Source organism: Geotrypetes seraphini, chromosome 11, assembly GCF_902459505.1.
Source record: "Geotrypetes seraphini chromosome 11, aGeoSer1.1, whole genome shotgun sequence".
NCBI lineage: Eukaryota > Metazoa > Chordata > Amphibia > Gymnophiona > Dermophiidae > Geotrypetes > Geotrypetes seraphini.
This window is the reverse complement of record NC_047094.1, coordinates 24,683,215-24,703,639: the sequence shown is the minus strand read 5'-3', so window position 1 is coordinate 24,703,639 and position 20,425 is coordinate 24,683,215. Positions and strand designations below refer to the sequence as shown.

Below are 20,425 nucleotides of genomic sequence, written 5' to 3'. Positions count from 1 at the left end.
TTGTGACTGGTCTGAGCGCAGGGAAGCACATTTTTTTTTCCCAATTGTGTATGGGGGGGGGGGAGGTAATTCATTAATTAATTAATTTTTAATTTAAATCCAACTCTCCCCAGTCACGCGAGAAGCGCGGGAAGGGAAGCAGCGGGGGCCGGTGACGGAGGACGGGCGCGCGCGACCTTCCCGCCCGGGGCTGGATGAGGCACGCGCTCAAACTTGTGCGGCTGCTGAGACGCCGAGCTGTTTCCTGCACTTTGCTCTCTTGATCGCTTTCGGATTTTTCTTTCCTGAGTCGTAAAAAAGAAGCAGCGGCGGCAGCAGCTACCTTTGGGGGCAACTGTCCTCGGTGCATACTTTGCCAGGATGGATAACAAGCCTCTTCTGCAGGAAAGACCTCCCGCTTACAGCCCTGTGATGCCGGGGGGCTACGAGTATGGGCAGCCCAACAATTACGGGGCAATCCCCCCTCCACCGTACTCGTACCCCAGTGCTTCAGGTGGGTAGCGCCTGATTGCAGAAGAAATGAACGGTTTCCGGTTATTTAAACAATCAGCTGGTTTTTTTTTTTTTTTTTTTAATGTATCCTTCAGTTGCTAAATCCGAAGGCAAAAAGTAATCCTATAACGCTTCAAAGAGGTTCCCACTCCTTTTAGATGTATCTGGGAGGAAAAAAGCGTTCGTGAACTGGGCCCTAAGTGGGGAAAGTTTTTTTGTTGTTTTTTTTTAATTTTATAGTCATGTGGCAACAAATAGCTCTTTCTGGAGGGGGGAGGGTAAAAGCTAGTGCACGCGCCTGAGGTCGGCCCCCGGTTTGCAAACGCATCCTTTTGCATCCTTAGGCTACGCTTCGGTGTTAATTCAGAAAGACTAGACTAACTGCGCCCAGTGTGCTTTGTGCTTGTAACTCTAAACAAAAAGTTGCAAGCCAAAATATACTTGGACAGAGTTAAATAGATACAGTGGCTGGGCCTCAAGAGTATTTGGCAATAGGTCTGGTGAGACTCTAACCTTCCCCCCCTCCCCCCAGCAGATACAGTGGATAAAGTCCACTATGCTTAAATTAACCATTGGGTGCTGTCTGTGCTTCATTAGAGTTTTTTAAATTAATATTATTATTTATATACCACTTATATCCTAAGTGGTTTTACATTCAGGTACTTTTATCATATTTCCCTATCTATCCCGGTGGGCTCAAACTCTATCTAGTGTACCTGGGGCAGGGCCGGATTTAGATGAAAAGAGGCCCCAGGCTATTCCACTTATGAGGCCCTTTCACCTCCCATTTTTAAGTTTGTAAATTACATGAGAGATAATAAAATACATCATTACTGTGATATATATATCAATAGGTTAAATGAAACATGTTGTTATTGGTATTAACCTTTATAAAAAATGTGACACGGAACTTGAGGCCCTAGGCTGAAGTCTAGTTAGCCTATAGGAAAATCCGGCCCTGACCTGGGGCAATGAGGGGATTAAGTGACTTGCCCAGGGCCACGAGGAGGAGCGAGGGATTTGAACCCACAACCTCAGGGTGCTGAGGCTGTAACTCTAACCCCTGCACTCCACACTCCCATGAGTTGCTCTCTGTTTTTGGATTTTTATGCAGTCTATCCCATTTTATTGTTTGATGGGGGAACTCTCAATCTGTCGATAACTTTTCTGATGTAAGTTGACAGATGAAACCCCCAAAATAGAGCCGTCTAAATTACCTATTTGCCCAGGTCTTGCTTTGTCTGCTACTATTGGTCTTAATCTTTTCACTTCTTTGTTTCCCTGTTGATAGCTGATTTCTATTTTTTATTTTTTTTATAAAGCAAAATCTTTGCTGTTTGAAAATCTGGTCACTTAGGAGCCCGTTTTACTGAACCTTAGTGCATGCAAATAGACATTAGTGTGCATGAAATTCCATTGGCTAATTGTTAACAGAAAATTAAACTTTAATAAAAGGCCCTTAAGGTTGTATTGGTTCCTTGTGTGTTGGAGGTGAAATATATTATTTTTGTGCATTAGAATGTTGTGTGGTAATTGGTTTTTTGTTAGTTCAAATATGTTTGAATTTAAAATATACAAAAACAAAGCATAACATAATAAACATTATATATAACTACATTTTTTGTGCATGTGAACACTTTTATACCTGTCCAAGTTCTATGTAGTTTAGAATGGACAATAAAGTTTAGTGACAAAACAAAGGCTGACAATACTGTATGCTATTGACTATGGCAGTTTTAAGATCACACTTAAGTGAAATGGTGTGGTGGCTGTTAGTCCACTCATCAAGGTGTAACAACTGGATCTGGAAAGGCCCCACAGTCTCCCTCCTCCCCCCCCCCACTACTATACCCTTAACAGGTCACATGACAACATTTTTGGGAAAAAACTTAGTAGCAGCTCTGTTAATTATTACAACAAATAACATGGAATTAGAACACAACCATCCAGCTACCAAACAATATCATATAAACAGCTTTTGGGCCCCGTGACCCCGCCCCTGTCAGCAAGGGTCGGGGGGAGGGGAGGGGGTGGTAGGTGCCGCCCTGCCCCTTCAACCAGGTCACCCTCATGCCGCTCATTTCCGGATGAGCTCTGGCTTTCGGTAGCTGGGACCCTGCCTGCGACTCCTGAGCTCCCTGCCCGGGAACCATTCTCCCTCCCCTCCAAGGGAGGGAGGCGGGAAAAACTACCACTGAGGACAGGAAGAGACCTGAACCTCAGCGGCTACGCTCTATATATAGGCCCGCCCCCGAGTTTCCGCTGCGACCAATCCTTACGCTTTTATTCATGGCGGGAAACGCTCTTCTTCTCCTTCACCCCTCACTTCCCCTTTGCCCCTCCTCCCTCCCTACCATTGCTGTTGGGAGCCAGTTCCGACGGGCTGACACGCAGGCCTTCCAGCCCCGTATTACACGAGCCCGTCAAGACTAGCTCTCGGGTAAACTTATATGTAGAAATAAAACAAAACGCAGAAAGGAAAAAAAAAAATCTTTTTATTGGACTAACTGAAATGTTTTCATGTATGGGCGTACTTAGATATGGTGTGCCAAGTTTACACTTAAAATCAATTTCTGATGAAAATTTTTTTTTTTAAAGTATTACATTAGTTCCTTTTTTTTCCTGATTGCTTAAGTTCCGATTAAGTCTACTGTGTTTTTTTTCCTTTTGTTTTTGTTCTGTTTCTACATATTACTTAGATTACACTTATAAATTATGTTTTGCAGATTACTGTGACTCAAACCCTTGACCATTCCTAAACAATTTATAAGTCTTGTAAGTCATCTATAACCATTAGACTTTTAACACCTGTGAATTCACAGGTTAACACAGGGGTCTCAAAGTCCCTCCTTGAGGTCTGCAATCCAGTCGGGTTTTCAGGATTTCCCCAATGAATATGCATGCACTGCTTTCAATGCATATTCATTGGGGAAATCCTGAAAACCCGACTGGATTGCGGCCCTCAAGGAAGGACTTTGAGATCCCTGGAACATATGTTAAATTTGATTTAGGGTGCAATAAACTTATTTTAAGGTGCACTGACGAATGCAAAGATTGAGTAGTTCTGCTTTTAAAGATCTTTAAGCTATTTTCAGGCATAAAAAGGTAATACTTGCTCTTCCAACTAATTTTAGATGGCCGCCTACTTGTCTTTTAACCCTGTGGTTCCCAACCCTGTCCTGGAGGACCACCAGGCCGATCGGGTTTTCAGGCTAGCCCTAATGAATATGCATGGAGCAGATTTGCATGGCTGCCACTTCCATTATATGCAAATCTCTCTCGTGCATATTCATTAGGGCTAGCTTGAAAACCCGATTGGCCTGGTGGTCCTCCAGGACAGGGTTGGGAACCACTGTTTTTAACCTATTAGAGCCTGTCCTGGTTTTCTTCCTGGCTCCAGCTCCCCCACACCCAGGCCTCTGTGCAGTGGCATAGGTAAGGGTGGGGGGGTTGCCCCAGGCACTCAACCTCCTCCATCCCCCACTGCCCCCCCGTTCCTCTAACATTCTTGGCGCGAGCAACAACATGCTGTTGCGCCAGTGTCTTCTCTTCCTGGATCCGCACCTAGGAAGTGATGTCGGAGGGAAAGCCGACGATGGCATATGAGCAGCTTGGGGGGTTGCTGCTCGTGCCAGGAACTTTTAGAGGCACAGGGGAAGGGGATGGAGCGTGGGGGGGAAGGGTGCCACTGCTCCAGGCACCTCTCACCCTTGCTGTGCCACTGCCTCTGGGCATAACTAACTCGTTGGGTTTTCGAGTTATCCACAGTGATAGAAGGCAATCGGCCGTAACGGATTACGCATGGGACCATCTTGAAAACTCGACTGGCTGGTTGTGTCTGTGGGACTGGGTTGAGAAATGCTGCCCTAGACCAGGGGTAGGCAATTCCGATCCTCGAGAGCAGGAGCCAGGTCAGGTTTTCAGGATATCCACAATAAATATGCATGAGATGGATTTGTATCTCAAGGAGGCAGTGCATGCAAATCCATCTCATACATATTCATTGTGGAGATCCTGAAAACCTCCGGCTCTCGAGGACCGGAATTGCCTACCCTTGTCCTAGACCTTCAGCCTCATCAACTAGGGCAATGAAAATGTACATCTTAGGTAATATCACTCATAAGTTTGACAAACAACACAAACTGAACTTCCTGGTTGCTCAGGCTTGGCTTATGGCATGGCAAAGTCTAAGTTGCTACTCTCATCCTTGTTCAAAATTATTGATGTTTAACAATAAACACAGTACAGTGTATACTGAACCAGGCACAAACCGAGCTACAGCTCCAAAGAAATATAAAAACTGTCTGACATAAGAATCTAATAAGCCCCATACTTTCTGAAAATATAATTGCGGACACTTTTTTCCTCACAGCAACTTCCCCATGCGTTCGTTCCAAACGTTCAGCATTCCATCGGGCACATTCAGATAAAGAACTATTTTTTTTCCAACCAGATAAAATTTACTCGACCACTAACCACTCGTGCATCAATCGGCCTTGCCTCGGCTTTACTCAAAATGGTGGATCTCAAAACTACCCGCTTTTGGAGGAGGAGGAGGAGTGTGTGACGCAGTGGTTGGAGCTACAGCCTCAGCTGGGGTTGTGGGTTCAAATCCAGCGCTGCTCCTTGTGATCCTGGGCAAGTCACTTAATCCTCCATAGCCCCAGGTATGTTAGATAGATTGTGAGCCCACCGGGACAGATAGGGAAAAATGCTTGAGTACCTGATTGTAAAAAACCGCTTAGATAACCTTGATAGGCGGTATATAAAAACCTAATAAACTTGAAACTTGCTTATATGTAAGTGGTACATAAATTAAAGAAAAAAAAACAGTTGTCGCTCTTTCCCACACAGACGTCCAAAATAGTTGCACACATCCTCGTCCTTTCTGTGCTCACATTTTATGGGTTTGCACTGTGGGGGTTAAGGAGTACCCGATTCTGCGCTCTCTCCATGTACAGAGCATGGCAGTACTCTCATTTCGTTATGTTGGATTTGAGAGACACCCTCCCCCCCCCCACCATCAGTGGCGTACCGAGGGAGGTTGATGCCCAGAATTGCTGCACCATGCACCCCTAACCCCTGCGTACCTCTTTAAATGTTGACCAGCGTGAGCAGAATCTTCCACCTGCTGTTGGTGCGTACATTGGCTCCCTTCTGATGTCACATCCTGGGGGGCGGAGAGATGCTGGCACTCAGGGCAGTCTGCCCCCCCCCCCCCCCAATAATACTTTTGTTTTTAGATGTGTACAGCCCTCAGATATTGGGCTGGGGTCCTCATTCCTCAAATAAACCTTGCAAATACTTTGCTGTATAATGAAAACCTAAGTCGCACAACGGATCTCTCCTAATCCATTTTGGATCTCGGGTTCACAGTACCAATTTTTTTTTCTCACTCGGATGTTAATGAGAAGTCATAAGCAAATGTCATAATTTTATTTTATTTTTTTTGTATTGAAAGTATCACTTCTGCTGGATGCACTTATTAAAATGCCAATTGGGGATTAGCTTCAATGAGGCTAACAAACGAATTAATATTTTGCATTGAGGCAGTTCTTATGGGGAGCCAGAAGGCAAAGACTTCCAGAAGTCAGTCTTATTTCCCAGCTCTTTACTGGAGGCACTCCTAACTAGTCTGGTTTCCAGAATGCCCTCAGTACATATGGTCCTCCGATTTCACAAAGATGCCAAGTCACTCAGTTCATGACTGAAGACTTTCATGGGCCAGTCCTGGTTTTGAACCTGCATCAAAAGACCAGGGGACACTCAATGAAGTTACAGGGAAATGCTTTTAAAACCAATAGGAGGAATTTTTTTTTCACTCGGAGAATAGTTTAAGAGGATGTGGTAAGAGCGGATGGCGTAGCTGGTTGTAAGAAAGGTTTGGACAAGTTCCTGGAGGAAAAGTCCAGTCTGTTATTGACAAAGACAGGGGAGAAGCCACTGCTTGCCCTGGATTGGAATATTGTTACTCCTTGGGTTTTGACCAGGTACTAGTGACCTAGATTGGCCACCGTGAGAACGGGTTACTGGGCTTGATGGACCATTGGTCTGATCCAGTAAGGCTGTTCTTATGTTCATATGGGGAGTGAGTGGAGAGCCAAATGAGACAATCCGTTTCACTTCAACGGCTTCATCGGGGGATGTTCATAGAGAAGCAGAAAGCTGAATGACAATAAACAATAAGTTTGAAGATGGTTTGAGCACATCCCCTAATGAAGCCTTTGAAATGAAACAAGATTGACCACTGTTGGTGCTATTTGTACAGCCATCTTGCTGCTTTTTCCATTTTAAAAACATTCAAGAGATAGTCCCTTCTCAATACAGCTTACAATCTAATCAAATAGGACAAGTAGGGGGTCAGGGAGTTTCTCAGGCATGGATGTGGGGGTTAGGATTTAAAAGCTACCTTGAAAAAGTAGACGGAGCATGACGTACTGAGATGAATGGCACCAGAAACTGGATGTCGGTGTAGATTTTAAACAGACATTTAATTGCTTCAAATGGTGACACAAGGGAATCAGGAATACTGTACTAGCATTAAACAAAACTGCATATGAGCAGAAATCCTGTGGACCCTTCCCCCCCCACATAAAACTGATGATCGGTCAAAAAGGAGTTTAAACCATGCTAATATCTGTCCACTTATGCCAAGTGAATGCAGTCGCTCAATCAGAAATCCACGATGGTGCCGTATCAAACAGCAATATCGTTATCAACAGGTAGCGTCGGCCTTTTGTCAAAATCGATGAACTGGTTTGGATCAAGACACTCGTGTTCAATTAAGAAATCAGCCGCTTGATCATATACCACTTTTGCCAGAAAGGGAAGTGATGAAATTGGCTTATTAGCCACAACATCCACATCCAAACCTGAAGTTTTTCAACAGTGGTCTTACAACTGGACAGCTCTGTCTTGTGCCTATTCCCTCTCTCCGTTAAACTTTATTTGTGGAGACACATATAAAAGCTTTTATTCGTGCTAAGAATTTATCCTCTGTCCTACTATTTTCAAAATTTGGAACATATTTGGAACATTTGGAACCCTCCCATTCTGCTCTGTCAGAAGCTTCCCTCAATGCTTCTAGCAGCAGATGCTGAGAAACATCTGCCTCTTCTGTCCATTAGATCAGGTTGAGTAGACTGACGGCTAAATGAAAAAAAACGGAGTCATCTTCCTGAATCGTGTCTGACTTTATATTTATCAGTGAAATTTGCCTATACAAACTAGGGATTATGGTTATAGGGATAAGTTTTGTGGGTGGTTTTTTCTTTTTTTTTTTTTTTAAATACACGTTCTCTCCAATTCAGATGCCCCATCTTTAATTACAGTATTACACACATTTCAGAAATTTTAGGTGGACATATCCTTTTCTTTATGTTGCCTTTCAGTTCTTTTCTCCACAATGATAAGAACTGGCAAGCACACTTTAAATATTTTTGTACATTGACCTCCATTTTAATCGTTCACCTCCCATCAAGACTTGCGTCTGACCTTTGGTTAAAACCCAGTGTTGCTTTTTGCCGTTTGGTCTTCCATATACTTTTCTGTATTTATACTGAGTACCGTAATAGCTTCATTTAGTTGGGGTTTAAATGCGCTGGTCTCTAAGCAAGGCTGTGCACATAGAACTTGTGTGTTTTTTTTTTTTTTGCATTGTGCACTGAAAAAATTGTGTGCTAAAGACTTACACACTTAACTGTATTGGCTCTAGTGTGTTTGACTGATGTGATGTTTTGCATCTGAGTAGTAGAAAGCCACTGCTATCAGTTTCCTTTTTTTTCCAGTAGAAGGTACCTTTTTTGTTCTAATGACCAGTGTAATGATTTGCAGTGCTGTCTTAATTGACCCAGTAGGTGGTGCTATCCTGCTTTATCTTATTCCCCCCCCCCATCTAAAAACAGTATCTCTTCTAGAAAACGTAATTAAAAAAAACAAAACCCGCAAAGTTTGTGCGTTAACTGGAACAATGCCTGCACACATTAGTTGGGGGAACTCCCTGACAGAAAAACGTTTAACAAAATAGTGTTAAAAACCAATGTTTTCTGTGTTCTGTGGGGTAATAGAGGCTGTAATAATCCATGAGATTCATGTTTGGGATTTTTGTCATTCTAGGATACCCTATTGCTCCTCCTCCTCTTGCCCCCCAGGGGCCACCTCAGCCGAAGTATCCCAGTACATACACCATCATCCAGCAGCCTGTGACCACCACATCCGTGGTAGTGGTTGGAGGTTGTCCTGCATGCAGGTATGTGACTTTCTTTTTGAAATAATGTGAAACCATTATTTTATTCATGTGTCTAAATACATTCTTACCTGTATCAAGAAATGAATACAGGAAGTCCCTGAGTTAGATGCTTGACTTAAAGTACGACTTGTACTTAAGAACGTGGTTCCAGCTTCATTTGATTTCACTGAGCAATATTTCCAATGGCATAGTCTCCTACGCTTCTCTAGCAGATTCAGGAATGATGACTGGCCACATTAAGAACAGTGTGTGGTTGTGCATGCTGTACCTTAAGAACAGTGTCTCACAAATTTCCAGCCGGAGGCGCACTAAATTTAGTGCCCTGACTGGAAGTGCACAGACGTTGACGCGATGACGTTGCGTGCATGCATGGAGGCCCATCTGGCCATGACCTGTTTGGTGGAGGGATCCAGGAGGTAATGGGAGAGGAGGAGAGACGCCGGCCAGGAGGAGAGTCGTCTGCGCCGGCTGTAGGCAGTCAGCCGGCGTAGATGACTCTTCTCCTCACCAGTGTGTCGCGGCACACCTGAAATCTCAGGAGGCACACAGTTTGCGATACAATGCTTAAGAGGGAACACAGGGACAGTTGACCTTTTTGTCAGCTGGGAGCAGAGGTAAGCAGCAAGAATCTTAAAATCATTGTATGCTAATAGGTCTCATGCATATTCATTGGGGAAGTCCTGAAAACCTGACTGGATTGCGGCCCTCGAGGAGGGACTTTGATACCACTGAAGTAGGTTGAGCAATCCAATCAGGAGCTGCATGTCAAAGCAGTTCCTGATTGGATAAGGCCCGACTTAGTGCAGGAAGAGGCGGTTGGAGCATACAGCGAGTGATTTCCTGCACTTGCCAGTGCTACGGCCGTTCTCTCCTGCCTCTCCCGCTGCCCTCTCCTTGTCAGTGGTTCGCGGTCAGAAAATACTGTGAATGACCGGGACCACGAACCACCGACCGTGAACGACCGGGGGAACACTGTAGTAAAACCAAAAATTCATAAAACAAAATCAAGTCTGTTATGTTATATTTTGTGCCCTACCTAAGATGATAATAGCTGCCCAAAAACATCAGAAGAAAGGTAACCAGATATGCCCCCACTTTTATGGAGCTGTGTTTAGGGTTTTTGTTTGTTTTGTTTGTGGTTTTTTTTTTAAAATTACTGACTGTGGTGGTAAAAACTCTGACGCTCACCACGGCCTGCGATTTAAAAAAAAAAAAAAATCCCCCCCCCCCAAAAAAAAAAAAAAAAACCCCAAAACCCTAACGCAGCTTCATAAAAGCAGGGTTGGGGGATAGTTTGTTAGGACTGAATCTAAACCTTTCAGAATAATCACCTACTGTAGTGAAAGATTAGAAAAACTGGGCCTTTTCTCCCTCAAACAGAGGAGATTGAGAGGGGACATGATCGAAACATTCAAGGTACTGAAGGGAATAGACTTGGTTGATAAGGACAGGTTGTTCATCCTCTCCAAGGTAGGGAGAATGAGAGGGCACTCTCTCTAAAGTTAAAAGGGGATAGATTCCGTACAAACGAAAGGAAGTTCTTCTTCACCCAGAGAGTGGTAGAAAACTGGAACGCTCTTCTGGAGTATGTCATAGGGGAAAACACCCTCTAGGAATTCAAGACAAAATTAGACAAGTTCCTGCTGAACCGGAACGTACTCAAGTAGGGCTAGTCTCAGATAGGGCGCTGGTCTTTGACCGAAGGGCCGCCACGTGAGTGGACTGCTGGGCAAGATGGGCCACTGGTCTGACCCAGCAGCAGTAGTTCTTATGTTCTCTAGGTTCCCCCCCCCCATTGTAAGCTGAAATTCCAGGTCCTCCATTTAGCCATATATTTTAGAGGGTCCATGGATGAGAAATTGTATCCCCACCAATCTTGGCGCAGAGGAACACCCTGAAGATTCAGGTGAGATAAGTCGTCCCCTTTCCTCCTCTTTGATGCGGAAGTGACCGGGAAAGTGCAGGGGGCTGTATGGGCAGAATATACACCACTATATGTGGTTTAAAACTTAAAAAGGAAGAAACAAGAAACCTTAACGTACTGCTTACCAAGGCAAACTTCCTAAGAATATACAGTAAAACATACATAAAAATATAAATTGGCAAAAATTCTACCAAGGTCCCTCTGGCATTCTTACAAAGCATTTTTTTTTTTTTTTTTAGTGACCTTTAATATCCTACTTAAACCTCAGATATTTAAATCTGACTTTAATTTCTTTTGGCAGTTTAATCAATAATAAAAGACTCGTAATTGATAGTGCTTCAGACCACATCCATGCCAATCATAGAAACATGGAAAATGATGGGCAATGAAGGCCATGTGGTCTGTCCGGTCTACCCATCCACACCAGTTATTAAGCTGTACGATGCTTTCCACTGTTGGGGATGATCTTTGCCCCCGTAGTCTTTGTGACAAAAGACAATTGACCATTTTAGGAGCTGCTTCTGGATTGACTGCACCGTCAAAGAGACACGGTATTGAATCTCCAGAATTTTACACAGCACTTCAATGAAGCTTTGTACCCCAGCATCCCTTTTTTTTTTTTCTCTTTTCTATTTGTCGTCTTTGATTTCTTCTTAATAAACATACTTAAAAAAAATCAATACAGCATAATAGAACAACTATACAGTATGTGGAGACCTTCTTGTAAGCTATGTCGTAGGGAGATACCTAACAAGAATTTGAATGAAGATCTTTGCTCTATAATTACTGAAGATTGAGGATATGCAATTCCCTCCATTATAATGTCACTGTGGTGTGTTGACAGTACTCTGTATGTTGCATGTTGAATCATTATGAATGTTTTATTCCATTATAGGCGGTCAAGAAATTCTAGAAATAAATAAATAAAGCAAACAGAACTAACAAAGTATATTCATTTGTTTATTTCCCCCCTTTTAAAATAATTTTATTACTGTAAGGCGCTTAGAAATTGGATAAGCGGGATAACACTTTTTTTTAAAATTATTTTTATAAAATTGACAATTATCCAAGAATCAACTCTTGTACAGAAAAAAGGAAATAGTCTTTAACAATTTTAACCAGGAAAATGTAAAATTACATAGAGAAAACCAGAAATAGGATCCAAGGGTAAAATAAAGCAGATTAATTCTCTATTGGAAAAAAAATTATAGGAAAACTAGGTTAATTGAAGTACTGGAAGAATGACCCAATTATGAACTATGATCTAATTATTACTCCTCTCAAGACGTCTAGAAGATATAAAAATTGTCAGTTGTGCGGGATAACAAATTTTAATAAAACTTGGAAACTTGGATTTTTAAAAATTGTATCCCCCCCCCCCCAATCTATGGAAGAGAGCTCCCAACCAGCCAGTAAACCATACAAAGTGCAAAAATCCCTGCAGAGGCTCAAAAGAGTTGACTACGAGCAGCAGGCGATAGAGTTCCGAAAAGGTTCCCAAGGACCATCCTCTTTTCCAGTTGAAGAAGTTGCATTATAACTGCCCTCCACTGCGCCAGCGAGGGAGGAAGCTCATCTGGCCAACGTAATAAAATGACTTTTTCCCCATTAACGAAGCTTTTCGTATGAAACATCTCGTGCCCCTTGGTAGAGGTGCAACCCCACTGTACAATGAAAAGATGATAATTGTGGAGTGACTATACAACGGGTATTCCACAGAGTAGAAATAGGATCCAAGACCCTCCTCCAGAAACTGCAAATTTTTTAAAACGGGGAAAAAAAGATGCAATTTTTTTTCTACCTGTTCATCCGTGATATGACCACTATCAGATCTCCATTAATTTACATGCACAGAGGACAGACTAATCGGCTTGAAGCTTCTAGCTGCCTCCTTGCATTGGTGCATTGAAGAGGTCAGACAATGGGGCTGTCAGAACTTCCCCAAGTTCCTTCAGCAGCCTCAGACCTTAGTCTGCTTTTAGATTAGCTAGCTCATTGCTAGCACAGTCCTGAAAAACCGTTCAAGATCTGTGTCGTATCTTTTTAATGTTAATCTTCTGTGGTCCTACTTCTGGGCCTTCCTTGAACACTGAAGAGCAATTTAGCCTCTTTTGCTTACTAGCTTCTTCTTTTCCCATTGCTTCTCCCATCATTTCACTTGTATTTGAATCATATAGTGCCATTTTTGCATTTCCTGCTAACAAATCTAAGAAAAAGGTATTCACCTTCTACAATTATACTGTATTGGTTTATTTTTCCATTCTATTTGCTTCTTCACTTCCCAGACTATTTTTTCCAGATATTATTGCCAATCTTCCTTTTTTTGTGGTTTCCTCTAGTTTTATTGTTTTTTAACCTTTATTTTTTCATACCCCTTTTGATGATATTTTTTTCACAAACCATAGCAGCCTCTCGGCACTTTAATTTACTTTCCTAGTCAGCAATTCCCAGGGTCCTGCTTCTTGGTGAGCTCCTGGCCTTTTTCACACCCTAATCCAGATTGAAGTCTTAGTTCATGGTTAGCCCAGTCCAACAATGGTATATATTTTTAGGCCATGGATGAAGCTATAGGATAAAGTCCAAAAATTAGAGAATGACACAGTGAAGAAATTCATCACCGTTCCTGTAGAAAAAGGTGGGAAACCATCTCCATGTCATTCTTTAAGGAGAGAGGGAAGAATCTGTGTATGAATGGGCCAAGCCACTGACCCTCAAGCCTTGCATTGAAGGACTGAGGTTGAGATGGGACACTAAAAAATGACCCTGGATTGGTTCCCGCGGTTATCCATGGGGGCGGGAACGGTGATGAATTTTTGTCACCGTGTCATTCTCTAGTCCACATTTGGCAGGGGGCCAGCTGATCAGATCCTGCTGATTGCAGCAATCTGGGAATCCCCAGATTGCATGGGGCTTTGAGCTTCCCTTTTATTTTTTAACCACATAAACCATATGATGCAAAGGGTTGTTGGGTGGGGTGGAGGCAGAGCTGTGGAGTCAAGGAGTCGGGAGACAATTTTGGGTACCTGGAGTCGGAGTCGTGGGCACCAGAAACTGAGGAGTCAGAGTCGAAGGATTTATCTAATGACTCCCCAGGCCTGGGTGGAGGAGGGGGCTGATAAGCACACATATGCTTATTGGCCTTATGATATTGCTGTCACTATTTCAAATTGCTCCAGACAGGGGGCTAGCCTTGATTCTGATCAGCTGTTTGGTAAGGAGGAGGATGGGTGGGGGCTACCTGGGTGGGATTTACACTACAGACTTCCCCTGTTCCTTCCTTCTGCTCTCCTGGGGTGAATCTTAGCAGTTTTTCTGTAGCAGATCTTTTAAACACAATCGCGATTAATCTCAATGCTGATTTTATTCCAGCTGTTAGTCTAGTTAGTGAAATATCAACAGACTCACCAGGATAGCATTGGAAAGTATAAAACTCTAATATTTTAATGGAGTCAGATATTATGTCCCATCTTATCCCTTTTAAGGATAATACTGGGCTCTGATCCATGGGAGGTCCTTTTTTTTTTTTTTTTTTTTTAAACAGCTGTAGTCTGTCACTTGGTAGAGAGAACTTTGAGCAGCATTTGTATAACTGCTGTCTGACATCTAAGTCATATTTGATTAAGCTGCTAATTAAACATTATCTGTTTCTTCTTTTTAGTGAATTTGTGTCTATAAACAGACTAGTTCCTGCTAGGTTCTGTCTGCCTATTGGACAGCAGCCAGTAGATTGTCTGAGCTGTCTAAGAGGTGGAAGAGGTGGACAAGATGGGCTCCAAACTGCAGAACGGAGTGAAGGCATTGGTGCTTCAAGCTGTCAAGCTTGGTTGCATCATCAGTCTAAGCCCCCGGAAGGTGCCATTTAACCTTGTAGTGTTCTTTTTTTTTTTCTCTCGGCCGTAATAGTGGGATGGAGAAAGGTTGATGACCTTAACCTGTTTAATATTAACTAGGAAATATGCAAGTTTAGTGTAGAACCACACACAAACTGACCAGATTTCACATATTTTCAGGAGTGTAAAGAGGTTCTAAGATAGGCATTCTTAACTCTGTTCTCAAAACACACTCAGCCAGTCAGGATACCCATGCATTAGAGAGGTTTGAAAGCAAATTTAAGAAATGAAGACTAGCTATACTGGGTCAGACCAATGGTCAATCCAGGTCAGAAATGTCCAACACAAACCCAAATAGTAGCAACGTTCCATGCTGCTGAATGAGGGAATAGTACAGTTTAGGGGGTAAAGAACTTATGTGCATGACAGAAGAGAGGGACTTGGGTGTGATGATCTTAAGGTGGCTAAACAGGTTGAAAAGGTAACTGTGAAAGCTAGAAGGATGCTAGGTTGCATAGGGAGAGCTATGGCCAGTAGGAAAAAGGAGGTATTGATACCCCTGCATAAGATTTTGGCGAGACCTCATTTAGAATATTGTGTACAATTCTGGAGGCCGCATCTTCAAAAAGATATAAAAAGAATAGAGTTGATTCAGAGGAAGGCTACTAAAATGGTGCGTGGTTTTCGTCATAAGGCGTATGGGGGACAGACTTAAAGATCTCAATGTGTATACTTTGGAGGAAAGGTGGGAGAGGGGAGATATGATGGACGTTTAAATAGCTATACAATGTAAATGTGCATGAGTTGAGCCTCTTTCATTTGAAAGGAAGCTCTGGAATGAGAGAGCATAGGATGAAGTTTAGAGGTGATAGGCTCATGAGTAATCTAAGGAAATACTTTTTTTTTTTTTTTTTTTACATAAAGGGTGGTAGATGCGTGGACCAGTCTCCCAGAAGAGGTGGTGGAGATAGACTGTGTCTGAATTTAAGAAAGCCTGGGATAGACATAAGAACATAAGAAGTTGCCTCCGCTGAGGCAGACCCTAGGTCCATCCTGCTCAGCGGTCCGCTCCCGCGGCGGCCCATCAGGCCCATTTCCTGAGCAATGGTCTATACCTATCTATACCCCTCAATCCCTTTTTCTTCTAGGAATCTATCCAAACCTTCTTTGAAACCATTTAATGTTTTCTTGTCTACAACAGCCTCTGGAAGCGCGTTCCACGTATCCACCACCCTCTGAGTGAAAAAGAACTTCCTAGCGTTTGTTCTAAACCTGTCCCCTTTCAATTTCTCCGAGTGCCCCCTTGTACTTGTGGCGCCCCTTAATTTGAAAAATCTGTCCCTGTCTACTTTTTCTATGCCCTTCAGGATCTTGAAGGTTTCTATCATGTCTCCTCTAAGTCTTCGCTTCTCCAGGGAGAAAAGTCCCAACTGCTTCAATCTTTCGGTATATGGAAGTTTTTCCATTCCCTTTATCAGTCTAGTTGCTCTTCTTTGTACTCCCTCAAGTACCGCCATGTCTTTCTTGAGGTACGGCGACCAGTACTGGACGCAGTACTCCAGGTGCGGCCGCACCATTGCACGATATAGCGGCATGATGACTTCTTTCGTCCTGGTTGTAATACCCTTCTTAATGATACCCAACATTCTGTTTGCTTTCCTTGAGGCCGTGGCGCATTGTGCTGATGCCTTCAGTGTTGCATCTACCATCACTCCCAGGTTTCTCTCCAGGTTGCTGACCCCTAGTGATGTTCCCCCCATTTTGTATGTGAACATCGGGTTCTTTTTCCCCACGTGCATGACCTTGCATTTCCCCATGTTGAAGCTCATCTGCCATTTTTCGGCCCACTTTTCCAGCTGTGTTAGATCCTTTTGAAGATCTTCGCAGTCTTCCCTGGTTTGAGCCCTGCTGCATAGTTTGGTGTCATCTGCAAATTTAATGACCTCACACTTGATTCCCGCCTCTAGGTCGTTTATGTAGATATTGAACAGGAGCGGTCCCAGCACCGACCCCTGCGGAACTCCGCTCGTGACCCCTTTCCAGTCTGAGTAGTGGCCCTTTACGTCAACCCTCTGCTTCCTGTTTGCCAGCCAGACCTTGATCCATCGGTGGACCTCCCCTTGTACCCCGTGGTTCCATATCTTTTTAAGCAGTCTCTCGTGTGGCACCTTGTCGAAGGCTTTTTGGAAGTCAAGGTAAATGATGTCTATAGATTCCCCTTTATCCACCTGACTGCTCACCCCCTCAAAGAAGTACAATAAGTTAGTGAGGCATGACCTACCCTTGCAGAAGCCGTGTTGACTCGGTTTTAGCTGCCCATTTTTTTCGATGTGCTCACAGATGCTGTCTTTGATCAGTGCCTCCATCATCTTTCCCGGGACTGAGGTCAGGCTTACCGGCCTGTAGTTTCCCGGGTCTCATCTTGCGCCCTTCTTGAAGATGGGCGTGACATTTGCTATTTTCCAATCCTCCGGGATCTCACCGGTTTTTAAGGACATGTTGGATCTCTTAGAGAGAGGAAGAGATAATGGTTACTGTGGAAGGGCAGACTGGATGGGTCATTTGGCCTTTATCTGCCATCATGTTTCTATGATCCAGGGGTAAGCAACAGCTTCCCCACATCTGTCTCAGTAGCAGAGGGGACCTTTCCTCCAGGAACTTGTTCAAACCTTTTTTTTTTTTTTTAAACCCAGCTACACTAATCTTTGTAACCAAATCCTCTAGCAATGAGTTCCAGCGATTAAAACTAATTTTTTGAGTTAAATATTTCCTCCCATATGTTTTAAAGGTATTTTCCATGTAACTTCGAGTGTCACATAGGGCTCCTTTTTACTAAGCTGCGATAACGTTTTTAGTTCACACAGGATTTTAGCACGCGCTAAACCTGTGCTACACGGCTGGAACTAACGCCAGCTTAATGCTGGCGTTAAGGTCTAGCGTGCGGGGCAATTCAGCATGCGCTAAAACCGTTATCGCAGCTTAGTAAAAGGAGCCCATAGTCCTTTTTAAAAATTACAAAAAAAAAAAAAAATTCCATACCACTAATGTATAATACTTGTAATTTTGGATATCCCGAATCCTTCTGGCTGAGTGTACTTTGAGGACAGGGTTTAGCACACCTGCTCTACAGAAATCAGCTGACCTTTTTTTTTTTTGTTCGAGTTTTGTTAAATTTAAGGCAGTGTTTCTACAGTGATGTGCCCCGAAGATTCTGGGTATGCCATGAGAGATTCCAGAATTTTACTTTACTTATGAAGAGAATTTTTTTTTTTTTTTTTTTTTTATATCTTTATTGATTTTCCATTACTAACAAAAAGTGCAACACAATATTCATATCAGTAACAACAACAACTAAGCACTTAAATTTGATCAATAACATTGCAATAATATAAGCCCTCCCCTACCTCACAATTACATCGAGGAGCCGCACTAAAAAGATATCCCTCCCCTCTGGATGTGTTTGAATTATACCAGCAAAAAGAAGGATGAAAGAACTATAACAATTGTACAAAAGACGTCAATGGACCCCCAAACTAAGTTAAATATCTTAGAATGTCCTAGTATGTCGGCGTTCGTTTTCTCATACCTATAGCTTAAACATAAGCTCGCCCACCAAGAAAGAAAAATTAAGTCGATCACAATTTTTCCAATTACGAGATATCATCTGCATGGCTACCCCAGTCATAATCAGAAAAAGCCAGCATTTATAGCGGTCCATGGGGGGGGGGGAGGCTTAATATACAGTAATGTTCCACATATTACTACCTCATAAGACAATGGAATTGTAGATTCCAATTAGAGAATGACACGGTGACAAAATTCATCACTGTCCCCGCGGATAACCGCGGTAAACAATCTTCATGTCATTCTTTAAGGAGAGAGAGAGAAGAATCGGAGTATGAATGGCCACAACCACTGACCCTCAAGCTTTGCTTTGAAGAATGCTGGTGTAGAAGGACTGAGGTTGAGATAGACACTACAGAATGACAGTCTCTGGTATCCAGAGCAGATATTGGGATGTCATAATGCCTCATTCCACCAGTGCCTAAGAGCCAATCACATCAGTGATGTCAACAATGGCTTCATTATTCTTGGTTCACATAAGAATCGGAGTATGAATGGCCACAACCACCGACCCACAAGCTTTGCTTTGAAGAATGCTGGTGTAGAAGGACTGAGGTTGAAATAGACACTAGAAAATGACATGGGATTATTTCCCGCGGTTATCCGCGGGGACGGGAACGGTGATGAATTTTGTCACCGTTTCATTCTCTAATTCCAATGTGAGATTAATCTGTCCCATATAGACTTCCAAAAGTCACTGGATCATCTGTTGTTCTGTTGTCCTTTGATACTTAACTTTTGGAATATGAAGGGAATTTAAAAAAATATACACTAGGATAGATGACATGTACGAGTATGCAAGTATCTATCAGTGTTACGAGCGTCTGTGTGCATAAAGATACAACCGCCCAGACAAGCATCATTCTTTGATGTGTTTGGTCCTTGAAAACTAATGGCAAATAATTTTTAGTTTTAATTTTTATGCAGTAGTTATCTTAACTTGAGTAACAAAGCAATCAAGGCTTTGATACCGTTTGGATCTTCTTATCTTTGAACTTAGGGCTCTTTTTACTAAGCTGCGGTAGAGTTTTTAGCGCATGCAGAATATTTGCACGCTAACCCCGCGCAACGCAGCTAGAACTAACGCCAGCTCAAAGGTGGCGTTAGCATGTAGCGCACGCTAAAACCGCTAGCTCAGTTTAGTAAAAGGAGCCCTTAGACTTTCATCTCTGACAGAAATTAAATTAAAAAAAAAAAAAAATGACTGCATATAGTGGATGATGAAATGCATGTTTGCTTGTCGACTATCGAGCCATGTTTTGAGTTATTTGTACTCAAAAACAAGTACCTCCATCGTATCGATAGCAATTCAATTCTATCTACTTTAGTTTCACTTTTACAATTACCTGTATATAGCTTAAAGAACATTAAAGTTAAATTTGAGAGTTTTGTAATTTTATGTTTGCTCTGTTTAGTGTGCTGGAGCTAAAAAAAAAAAAAAAAAGTTTGAGACGTGCTGATTTAAGGACTCATGGGCTTTTGTCTGATGTCTGTGTAAGTTGAATGCCAAACGGTCTTATATTTTTTTTCGCACAAGATGGCAACATGTTGTTGAACTTCGAATGCTATCAAAGTGCAAACAATGACGTCGTAAGTAGGGAGTGTTCTATTTGGGTTGATAGGACTTAGGCACTTTCACTTTGCTCACACTGGTGATCCCGTTTGCATGTTGGAATATTTGAAGGATCATGCAAATACATTTTTACCATACTCTGCGTTGACCCTAACAGGTCAGCCAGATGTGGTCCAAAATTTCTGACTTCCCTGAGCAACTTCACTTTCACAGAGCTGCCTCCAAATAGAATGCTTCCTGTTTTGCACTATAATTTGGCTCTCCGTAAGCTTGAGCCTAGCACAGTGCAGTGATTTTAGGTTAACCCTTTCAGGACCATAAGGATCGTAGGCCAATTTTTGTGGTTTTGACGACATTTTTATGGTAAAAAGGGCTTGCAGATGCCAAAAAATTGATTTTTTTTTTGTGAAATATCATTATTTTTATTTAAAAAAATCACACTTCTGGCTTATGGACAGTGTGGCAAGTGAATCTTCTCGTCAATCTAGCAACGACGCTAATGAATGAATGTCGGAACCAGTTTGTTTACATAAAGGCAGTATCATATGGAATCCGTACATATCAAATTTAGAACTGTAGACTATCCCAATCAAAATTTATAGGATTTTAAAGTTATGGGACAAATATGTCCCTTGGTCCTGAAAGGGTTAATTGTCTTCCCACTTGCACCAAAATTCTCTGCAGATAATGTTGGCAGGGGTGAAGAAGGAGACGTGCAAGAGGTCTCTTTTGAG

The 20,425-nt window shown here is 42.6% G+C and overlaps 1 protein-coding gene across 1 annotated transcript in view; it reads left to right on the top strand.

The window, feature by feature from the left end:
* Nucleotides 1-20,425, top strand: part of BRI3 (brain protein I3) — a 33,945-nt gene continuing 13,520 nt past the window's right edge. Inside the window, exons 1-2 of the mRNA XM_033914240.1 lie at nucleotides 1-493; nucleotides 8,608-8,740. Coding sequence (XP_033770131.1) covers nucleotides 361-493; nucleotides 8,608-8,740 — 266 coding nt within the window. The 5' untranslated portion in view covers nucleotides 1-360. The remainder of the gene's footprint in view (nucleotides 494-8,607; nucleotides 8,741-20,425) is intronic.